At 62.7% G+C, this 10,019-nt stretch overlaps 2 protein-coding genes and 5 non-coding genes across 9 annotated transcripts; all 7 read left to right on the forward strand.

The window, feature by feature from the left end:
- Window positions 1-379: 379 nt before the first annotated feature.
- On the forward strand, window positions 380-2,875 carry RPL13A (ribosomal protein L13a). Of its 3 annotated transcripts, none has more exons than XM_040977970.1 (8): window positions 380-424; window positions 870-942; window positions 1,164-1,229; window positions 1,310-1,411; window positions 1,604-1,689; window positions 1,869-1,928; window positions 2,185-2,307; window positions 2,397-2,875. In XM_040977970.1, the coding sequence occupies exons 1-8, from the start codon at window positions 410-412 to the stop codon at window positions 2,481-2,483; spliced, it is 612 nt and encodes a 203-aa protein (XP_040833904.1). In that variant the 5' UTR covers window positions 380-409; the 3' UTR covers window positions 2,484-2,875. The 3 variants fall into 3 exon arrangements, with proteins under 3 accessions (XP_040833904.1, XP_040833901.1, XP_040833902.1); XM_040977967.1 differs by having other exon boundaries at window positions 388-424; window positions 870-932; XM_040977968.1 differs by lacking the exon at window positions 1,164-1,229 and having other exon boundaries at window positions 388-424; window positions 870-932.
- LOC121155194 lies at window positions 976-1,058 on the forward strand. Its single transcript, XR_005883636.1, has one exon. It is a non-coding gene; the product is annotated as a small nucleolar RNA Z195/SNORD33/SNORD32 family (small nucleolar RNA).
- LOC121155193 lies at window positions 1,453-1,537 on the forward strand. The gene has a single exon (XR_005883635.1). It is a non-coding gene; the product is annotated as a small nucleolar RNA Z195/SNORD33/SNORD32 family (small nucleolar RNA).
- LOC121155182 lies at window positions 1,734-1,803 on the forward strand. The gene has a single exon (XR_005883625.1). It is a non-coding gene; the product is annotated as a small nucleolar RNA SNORD34 (small nucleolar RNA).
- On the forward strand, window positions 1,967-2,051 carry LOC121155186. The gene has a single exon (XR_005883629.1). It is a non-coding gene; the product is annotated as a small nucleolar RNA SNORD35 (small nucleolar RNA).
- A 1,492-nt stretch (window positions 2,876-4,367) lies between the features above and the next one.
- On the forward strand, window positions 4,368-5,820 carry RPS11 (ribosomal protein S11). The gene is made up of 5 exons (XM_040977971.1): window positions 4,368-4,474; window positions 4,839-4,970; window positions 5,056-5,131; window positions 5,371-5,500; window positions 5,648-5,820. Exons 1-5 carry the CDS (start codon window positions 4,460-4,462, stop codon window positions 5,769-5,771), a joined length of 477 nt encoding a protein of 158 aa, XP_040833905.1. The 5' UTR covers window positions 4,368-4,459; the 3' UTR covers window positions 5,772-5,820.
- Window positions 5,172-5,259, forward strand: LOC121155185. The gene has a single exon (XR_005883628.1). It is a non-coding gene; the product is annotated as a small nucleolar RNA SNORD35 (small nucleolar RNA).
- Window positions 5,821-10,019: the final 4,199 nt, after the last annotated feature.

Consider the following 10,019-nt stretch of genomic DNA (forward strand, 5'->3'; position numbering starts at 1 on the left):
GCGCTGTGCAGCAGTCGGAGGCCTAAGGGCGGAAGTGACGGAGGGAAGAGGGTGGAAGTGCCTGAGCTGCCCCTCAGAAAGATGGAGGACAGGGCGGCGAGGCCCTCAGCGGCCCCTCTCAAACATGGCTGCGCGGCCGTACCGCCCCACTCGGCGGAGCCGCCTCCGCGCCCCACGTGACCGCCGACCTCTCACAGCGGCGGACGCGCAGTGCGGCCTCCGGATTGGACAGATCGTAAAGGACCCGCCTTCCAGTTCGGCAATACTACGCACGCGCAGAACACTCTAGCCAATAAAATGACAGAACGCTGCCTGGCGTACCCGTGTGGCGTCACTTCTTCCGCCCCTGTTTCGGGGCATAAGAAACCCTGCAGCGAAGCCTCCTTCTTTTTCCCGGCGGCTGCCGAAGATGGCGGAGGGGCAGGTCCGGGGCTGCTGCCGGCCGGGGCGGCGTGGGGCTGGGCGGGCTCCGGCTGGGGACGCGGGGGGCTCGTCGGCCGTCCTCTGCGTGCGCTGGGACACCGCAGGTGGCGGAGAGGAGCGCGGGGGCGGCAGGGGCGGGTCGGGCTGCGGACACGCGTGGCCGCGGCGTGCTGGGGTCCCTCGGGGCGCCACGGGGTCGGCCTCGTGCGCTGGGACGAGGGGTTCTAGCACGAGGCGGGCGGCACCGACATGGTGGGCTTCCTCTGCGCGTGGCAGCGCTGGGCAGGGTCCTCTCGCGCCCCGGTGCAAAGATCGGCTGCGCGCCGAGGTCCCGGGCTCCCGCCCCGGTGGGGTGTGTCCCTGGGGCGCCCGGTTCGGGTCCCGGTCCTGCTCGGGGAGCGCCTCAGGCTGACCGTGCCTCTGAGCTCGCGCCTTGTGCCCCACAGGTCCTGGTGCTGGACGGCCGCGGCCACCTCCTGGGCCGCCTGGCGGCCATCGTGGCCAAGCAGGTGCTGCTGGGTAAGTGTGGCTCGCGGGCTGGCGGGCTGGCGGCAGGTCCGTGATGAGCAACAATCACCATCTTTCGTTTGAGTCTCACGACCGTGAGATGACCCCATGCACCGCTCTGAGACCTGCGGGCCGTGGCCGCCGCTGCCCAGCTCCGGGAGGGGCCGTGGGGGCCGCGGCTGCAGCTGGCCGGCTCCCCTGACCGGCGGCGACGTGTGTGTGGTCTCTTGCAGGCCGCAAGGTGGTTGTCGTACGCTGCGAGGGCATCAACATCTCTGGCAATTTCTACAGAAATAAGCGTAAGCTGGGCCGGTCTGCTGGGTCGGGGTGCTGGAGGAGCCCCCCCAGACCCGCCTCACGCTCTCCCCTCGCTCCCCAGTGAAGTACCTGGCCTTCCTGCGCAAGCGAATGAACACCAACCCCTCCCGGGGACCCTACCACTTCCGGGCCCCCAGCCGCATCTTCTGGCGGACCGTGCGAGGTGAGGGGGTGCCGAGCACGGGGTGGGGTCCAGGCAGGTGGGCGGCCCGGGATGAGGACGTGTCCCACTCGTGTTCGAGTCTCCCGACCATGAGATCACTCTACATGCACTACCATCTGAGGCCGCCCCCTGGCCGGGGCAGGACGGTGGGCAGCGTTGGAGCCCGCTGACCAGCCCGTGTGACCCCTACAGGCATGCTCCCCCACAAGACCAAGCGTGGTCAGGCCGCCCTGGAGCGCCTCAAGGTGTTTGATGGCATCCCGCCCCCCTACGACAAGGTGAGCGGCTTCCCTGCGTGGGCACTGCGTGGGCGCTGCGTGGCCGGCGTCCGTGATGTTCCGCATTACCTACATTGTTTGACCCTCGTGAGAACAACAGTGGCTGAGACGCCACCTGCCCAGCCTGCCTTCCCGACCGCCCTCGCCCCATCTCTAAGCACCGTCTCCTTTTCTGACAGAAAAAGCGGATGGTGGTGCCTGCAGCCCTCAAGGTCGTGCGCCTGAAGCCCACGAGGAAGGTGAGCTGGGAGTTGCCTGCCGTGCGGGGCCTGGGCCTGGCACATGATGTCTGTTTCTCACGATGGTCTGCGGAGGCCACGGGCAATGCCGAGAACGCCTGACGGCTCAGCTGATGCCAGGAGCCCGGGGTGGGGTCACCTTGCTGCGGTCGCTGGCCTGCGTGCGGGACGAGGCCCGCTAGGGAGCAGCGTCAGAAGTGGGGCTGCTCTTGTGGTGCAGGGCTGGGTGTCCTTACGACTCTGTCTTTGCCTCCAGTTTGCCTACCTGGGACGCCTGGCTCACGAGGTTGGCTGGAAGTACCAAGCGGTGACGGCCACGCTGGAGGAGAAGAGGAAGGAGAAGGCCAAGATGCATTACCGCAAGAAGAAGCAGCTCATGGTGCGTGGGGGGCTGGAGCCTCGGGCTGGGCGCGTGGGGGGCTGGGCGCGGGGCTCCCGGACAGCAGCTGACCACCTCTCACCCCACAGAGGCTACGGAAACAGGCCGAAAAGAACGTGGAGAAGAAGATCAACAAGTTCACAGAGGTCCTCAAGACCCACGGCCTCCTGGTCTGAGTCCAATAAAGACTTTGTTGCTCATGCTTGGCCTGGCCTGCCCTTCCTCCATCGCCGCCAGGGTCCAGCATTGCTACTGGCCTCAATGCACACAGGCTGGCCAGGGGCAGAGCCGGGCCATCTTAGCAAAGGTTCGCAGGGCTGAGCTGGAACCCGCACTGCAGGGCAGGCCCCGTTGCGCCTGGGGGGGCTGAGGCCCACCTGATAGCCTGATGGTCCCCCATACTCTGCAGCTGGTAGAATGGGAGGAACGGCCTGGGCACTGTGAGCTTGGTGTTGCACAAGGTTACAAGGTTATTTATTGAAAAGTGGGCAGCTGGTGGGTCACAGGTGCTGCCTCATGACTTCGTGTTCTGTGACCAGAATGAAAATAAATTATTTTTTTAAACGTGTGTCTGCAGTATGTGTCCGCCTGGAGAGGCTTCAAGCTTTACACCAAATCCTATGTACCACCAAGGCCTGCAGTGCCCGGTGCTTGACAAGTTCCAGGAAGCCTCATTCTGATTCAGCTGCAAAGTATGGCCAGCACCTGGCTGGGGGAGGGCCGCAGGGCCCCTTGGGTGTCAGATGGAGGGGCTGCTAGGCATTGTCTGCCAGAGGGAACCTGTGAAGGATGCGGGCATCCACCATGAGCAACAGGGAATTACACATCAGGCTCTTGATACAACGTGGGCAGTGGCAGAGCTGAGCTGGGAGGAAACCCAATGACGCTGGGTTGGAGGGAGGTCTTTGTGGAAATGAGACTTGAGCCTGTTGAATCAGGTGGAAGTTGTTGCCAGGAGTTAACACAAACTGCTGTGTACACCCAATGCTGTGGCTGAGGACCCACTGCTGCTGTAGAACAAAGATGGGCTCTCCTTCAAAAGGCCTGGTCCCCAAGCCCCTCGGCCAGCTCTGTTCCCAGCCCACTGGGGCGTGTGGACATGCTGGGAGGTTCATGTGGGGGTCTCGGGGCGGCCACGCCCGCCTGCACATCGGCGGGAACTGCTATAACACCTGACGCTTCTCGGGTGTGCGCTGCACTGCGGCGGGAGCCCAGTGGGGTGTCCTCCGCTGGCCACGCAGAAGCTGCTGCCCACCTGGCAGCACACCTAAGGTCCCTGTGCCCAGCCTGTACCTCATACCTCACAAATCTGAAGTCACTTATCCACAAGGTTCTTCCAGCGTCTGCACTCGGGAGCTCCAGGGAGCGGGAGTTAATCCTGCCCTTCCCCGTGTTGCAGTATCTGCAGCCCAGCCCCACTGAGGCAGGGTGAGACTGGCACGGAGCCCCCAGCTCTGCCAGCCCGGCTCCCCGACCCCATCCGCTGCAGGCATCTGGGCACGAGGCTGCAGGGCACCCACGGCTCCCCGCAACGTCACAGTGAAACGCACTGGGCCACCTTCACTCTGGGTCTGCTCGGCACCAGCAGAGCGGCTCAACTCTGCCACAGTGGGTCCGCTCCTCTGCAGGCGGGCAGGTTCAGAGCCAGGAGCCAGCCCCATGGAGCAACTGAAACCTGAACCTACTCAGAACGAAGCTTAAAGGTTCTGAGACACAACAAGCGTTTCCAACAGGCCGGCAATGCAGACGGACGGCACGAGACGTTCACTGAGAACCTCGCCCCTCACAAAGATGGCCACCCTGCTTCCCTACCCGGCAGAAAGATGGCGGCAACCATGTCGGCTCGCGCCATGAGGTCCCCGAGTCCCACGTGAACCTGCAGCGCTCGGCACCATGGCGGCCTCCTGAGAACTCTCGCGATAACACACGCAGGCCACGCCTTCCCACCCTGAACGAACGCTTGCTGGGCGCCCGAGAGGGCCTGAGAGTCTCGCGAGAGTCCGCCGCTTCCCACCCCGACTTCTCAGCCGCGCCGGCGCACATCGGAAGACCCCGCCTCCTCTGCGTCACTTCCTCTCCGACCCCCGCTCAGCCCATTAGGAAACCCGGACGGCGGCGCTGCGCTCTCTCTCTTCTTCCGGCGGCCGGGAAGATGGCGGACATTCAGGTACCGTGGCTGGCCCGGCGCGTGGGGCGCGGAGTGTCCGCCTGGCGCGGGGGACCCCGGCTCGGCATGCTGCCCACGGGTGTCCGCCCGGAGCGGGGGACCCCGGCTCGGCGTGCTGCCCACGGGTGTCCGCCTGGCGCGGGGGACCCCGGCTCGGCATGCTGCCCACGGGTGTCCGCGAGCATCATGCGCTGGGCTAGCGGCGTGCAGTCGCGGGGAACGTGTAGCTTTTTTGGAGTGACGAAGTACGGAAAATGGATTTAGGGGGCTCCTCGGGCCTGCAGAGTCCGCCGTGTGCGCACCCGGAGTCCTGCTCCTGGGGTCCCCTGATCACCGGCCGCGTGCCCTCCTCTCGTGTCTGCAGACCGAGCGCGCCTACCAGAAGCAGCCGACCATCTTCCAGAACAAGAAGCGGGTCCTGCTCGGGGAGACCGGCAAGGAGAAGCTCCCGCGCTACTACAAGAACATCGGGCTGGGCTTCAAGACGCCCAAGGAGGTGCGGGGGGCCGCTGGCACTTGCGCTTTGGGGTTCCCTGGGCTGGCCGCCTGAGCGCCCACCTTTCCACTATTTGTTCTTTCAGGCTATTGAGGGCACCTACATCGACAAGAAATGCCCCTTCACCGGAAACGTGTCCATCCGGGGGAGGATCCTGTCGGGTAAGGGGTGTCTGAAGGGGGACCCCGCCCCAGGGCCGCTGGCAGGTGATGTCTGTTATCACGATGGTCTTCGGATGCCCACAGGGGGCACTGCCGACGCAGCCTCTTGGCAGAGCTGATGCCGAAAGCGGACATGGCCAGGGCAGGGGGGGTTGTCCCTGACTCCCTGTCCCAGGAAGGGGAGCCGGGGTCGGGCAGGGGGGTCCTGATGAGTCATCTGTCTCCCCCCCCCCTCCCAGGCGTGGTGACCAAGATGAAGATGCAAAGAACCATTGTCATCCGCCGGGACTACCTGCACTACATCCGCAAGTACAACCGCTTTGAGAAGCGCCACAAGAACATGTCGGTGCACCTGTCGCCCTGCTTCAGGTGAGCGTCCTGCGGCACTGGGCAAAGGGGCGGGGTGCTGCTGCTCCAGGAGCGCCTCCTGCTGGACGGGCGGTTGTGCTGGGCGCCTGGGGGAGGGGGAGGGGTGCCGGGCAGCCCCCCTGAGGACACGGTGCACTCGGCCAACAGGGACGTGCAGATTGGGGACATCGTCACGGTGGGCGAGTGCCGGCCCCTCAGCAAGACGGTGCGCTTCAACGTGCTCAAGGTCACCAAAGCCGCCGGCACCAAGAAGCAGTTCCAGAAGTTCTGAGCTGCCGCTGCCTCTCCCCCGCATGAAATAAAGTTATTTTGCATTGCCAGGCTGCCGTGGGTTCTCTTGCTTGGAGGGCAGAGCTTCCCTGGGACCTGCAGGGTCCCCTAAGGTGGCAGTCGCTCCTCCGGAGGACGCACTGCTTCCCTGAGCACAGCCTGTATGGAGGTGCAGCCACCCCCGGCTCCAGTTGTCCTTGTCACGTTGTAATGTGCAAATAAACAGGCAGGCTGCCCGGGGAGCACCGGTCTCTGTCCAGGTCTACAGAGAGGAAATGATGTGGGCCTGGATCCTCGCAGGCCAACAGGGCAGCAGGCAGGTGCCCCTTCCACTTCATACCGCACTGCAAGGCCAGGTGACCCTCCTGTCCCCTGACAGCCAAGGAGAAGGACCAGGAAGTGAAGCAGAGAGTCTGCTAAGGTGGACCAGATTGGGGGAACACCTGGGCAGTGTGGGTGCTGTTCCTGGGAGTAGCTGGCTGCAGACCAAGGGCCCTAGGAACTTTGGGAAAGGGCGCAGATGGGGAAGGGGTCAGGTAAGGTCAACGGCAAAGATGCCCAAAGCAGAAGAGGGACAGACCACACACCTCGGGCATCCCAGAGTGGAGGTGCACAGGAGCCGCTGCGTCGTCGCTGGCTGGGCGCTGGGGTCCCCAGGTCCCTGAACCCCCAAGCCCGTACCAGCGTCTATTGCTCAGCACCGGTACGAGGGTTGGGAGACAGGGCCGTGAGGAGAGGAGAGAGCTGCTGCAGGCCCCCCAAGCCAGTTCGCTGCCTTTTACCCGGCCGGCAAGGGCGGGGGTTCCTGCCAGAGGAAGTGGCTCCCCGGAGCGGAGGCGCAGGAAGGGGTAGGGACGGGTCAGGGGGGCACCGCCCAGCGGCGAGGGGCTGGGGGCCGGCCCCCTCCAGCCGCAGGTGTTTCCGTCCGGGTGGGGCCGCTGTGTAGACAAAAACAGGGCAGGGTGGAGGGGCTCCCAATGGCTCGATGGGACAGCTCCCAACACCGTGGGGTCTGCCTGCTGCTGTTGTGTGCCCAGTAAGGACTCCAGGCGAGACAAAGACCATGCAGAAGGACCCCGGGGGCACATCCGTGGTCCTGGTAGCAGCCATCGGTCCTTTCTAGTGACAGCCATGGAGCCACCTCTCCCCTCAAACCCCTAAACCCAAGCCTGTCTACACCTGCTGTTGCTGTGCCTGGAAGCCTGGGGACCTCCTTCCTCTTCAACCTGCTCCCACCTGGCAAAGCCGCTGACCTCATGGCTACCGTCTCTGCGGCCAGGAGTCAGGTGAAACCTTGCTGTTTGCTGGCTGTTTCCCACCTGCTGAGTGTCCTCCAGGGGCCAGTGAGGGGACGGGAGCTCCAGTTCCCAGCTCCCCAGCCCCACGCCCACACAGCTTTTGCTGTAGGGCTGTCTCCCAGTCTGGCCCTGAGCCTGTCGGGAGCAGACATGACCACTTGTAGTGTCTGGATTTATCTGTGTGTGGGTGTGTGGGTGGCATGCCCAAGGAACCCTGGTGGCACTGCCAGCTCACAGGGAAGCTCCCCCTAGGCAGATTCTGTATACAGCGGACCCCGGGGTTGGCAGTGAGTGGCAGCATCAGGCCCAGTGCCTGGGGGAAGGCAGGTGCAGGCTGGAATGTCCTGTCCCTCACTGGCGCTGCCCCTGGGGGTGATGGAGTAGCTGAACTTAGTAACCATGACCTCTCTCGCGGGAGTGGCAGGCAGGTGCATTGGCAGGGAGCTGGATTGGAAGCTGAGTGGCCAGGACTCCAGCCAGTGTGACAGGCCTCGCCAGGGGCTGCTAGGCCATAGCGCCAGCACCACCTGCTTATTTTTATTTAAAAGGCAGAGAGGGTGGCAATGGAAGAGACAGGCTGATCTTCCATCTGCTGGTTCACTTCCTAAATGCCCACCACAGCCAGGGCTGGGTTAGGAACTCCCTCCAGATCTTCCACAAGGGTGGTGGGGACCTCAGAACTTGCTGCCCCACTACCCTGGTTCCAAGAACAGGAAGCTGAATGGAAAGCAGACCCAGGAACTCTGAAATGGGATACAGGCATCCCTTGCAAGAGCGCATGCTAGACTCTTCTAGAGCATTCCAGCAGGACACAAGGAGGACATTTTAGGGACATGCTTGTGGCATAGCGAGGTAAGCTGCTAGTGGTGACACCAGCTGGAATCCTGGGTGCCCCACTTCTGAGCCAGCCAGCTGCCCCCCACCTCAGTGCACCGGAGGAGACAGCAGACATAGCCCAAGGACTCGGGTCCCTCTTGGCCACTCGACAGACTGGATGGCTCTCCTGGTTCAGCCTGGCCCATACTGGTAGCTTGTGTAGCCATCTGGGGAGTGAGCCAGAGGACCAAAGAATCTCTCCCGCTTCCCTCTTTGTTGCTGTCTCAGATTACAAAACAAACAAACGAAGCAGGGCAGACTGTAATCTTGAGCTTTCCCGCTGCTGGTGCAAGAGAACAGGTTAAGGGCCCGGCGCGGTGGCGCAAGTGGTTAAGTCCTCGCCTTGCACGCCCGGGATCCCATATGGGCGCCGGTTCTATCCCGGCAGCCCCTCTTCCCTTCCAGCTCCCTGCCTGTGGCCTGGGAAAGCAGTCGAGGACAGCCCAAAGCTTTGGGACCCTGCACCCGCGTGGGAGACCCGGAAGAGGCTCCTGGCTTCGGATCGGCATAGTATCGGCCATTGCGCTCACTTGGGGAGTGAATCATCGGACGGAAGATCTTCCTCTCTGTCTCTCCTCTCTGTATATCCGCCTTTCCAATGAAAAAAATAATAAAAATAAATCTTTAAAAAAAAAAAAGAGAACAGGTTAAAGCTTGCAGGGGATGGTCAGCAGGTAGACAGGGGTCCCAGGCCACACAGAACTGCACCCTGTAAGGAGACCCGGTCCTGGCTCCCACACCTGGGCCCAGCTGTAGCTTCCTGCTGGGCGAGCTCAGCCAGCAAACCTGAATGAGGCTGGGCGTGGCTGTTCAGGTTTGTGCCACCCCAATTCCTGCAAGTGGGGAGCTTGAGGGCGGGGCACTCTTTTGAAGAAGGGAAACCTCGGGCTGCCGGTTCTGATGTTTATCTAATGGTATGCCTCCTGGGATGTCACTGTAGGGTGTGTGGCAGTCATGCACCCCTTCCAGTCAAAGGGCTGGAACAATGGCCTGAAAATGCCAGGCACCACAGGCAGGGTGTGCTAGGAGACAGCCAGAGGACACCCCAAAAAGCCCTTATGCCAGCATGGGCTTTGGGGGCCTTGAGGCCTTTGGGGTCAGGCAGCAGGGACAAAGAGGGAATGTCAAGGCCGGCCCTGAGAGGTCATAGAAGAGGGGTGGGGTCAGGTCATGCATGTCCCAGCAGGCTGGGGAGGACGTCCTAGGGCTGGAGTGCTGGACATTCACACCCGAAACCGGGGCTGGGGGGGGGGACCCCTCACGTGGTCCAAGGGACTTTGCCCACCATGTGAGGTAAGGACTGTGAGATGGGGACTTTATCTAGGATCACCTGCGGGCCACCTGACAGGATCACAAGGGCTCCTCAGAGGGAGGCAGGAGAGCGACACGGTCGGCCCCCCTGCGACTTCCAGAAGCAGCACAGCCCCCCACACTGCACAGAGGGAGTAAGCTAGGTGGACCCAGTGCCTCTGAGAACAGAAACCGGAAGAAAGTGGAAACCTTGCAGCAGGAGGTGAATCGCATCCAGCGGGGACAGGGTGGGCTGCCGGGGCCAGCAGGGTGCACTGTGGTGGAGTGCCTTCCACTCCAACCCCAGGCAGGAGTGTCCAATTCTTCCCATGCCCTGGGAGGCAGCAGGTGACGGCCCAAGTGCCCCCCACACAGGAGGCGGCCTGGCCCAGCCCGCCCAGCTGCTGCGGCCACTGGGCGGGAGCACCAGCAGTTGGGAGCTGTCGGTGACTTCTGCTAAAAGAAATGGAAGTTTGTGAAGAAAACTGTTGCTGGGTCAGCAGCAGGCTCAAGGGGCCAAGGGAGGTTCTGTGAACTCTTTGAGGAAGGACCAGCCACCTGCGCGGGTATAGGGGATTCTTAGGGAAGGAACAAGGCACAGATTTGTGGGAGGAAATAGAGACTTGGCAATCAGTTCCTAGAAAATGGAACTGCAACATATTTCTCTGCACAAAGTTTCAGAAATCCATGCATGGACTTTTTTTAAAAAAATTTGCATAGGCTGGAGCGAGAGGAGAGGCCTCCCCGATGCTGGCCTGGACAGCTGGGCCTTGCAGGAGCCCAGA

This window comes from Ochotona curzoniae, unplaced genomic scaffold (genome assembly GCF_017591425.1).
Source record: "Ochotona curzoniae isolate NIBS_2020 unplaced genomic scaffold, NIBS_Ocur_1.0 contig_2861, whole genome shotgun sequence".
In the NCBI taxonomy this organism is placed as follows: domain Eukaryota; kingdom Metazoa; phylum Chordata; class Mammalia; order Lagomorpha; family Ochotonidae; genus Ochotona; species Ochotona curzoniae.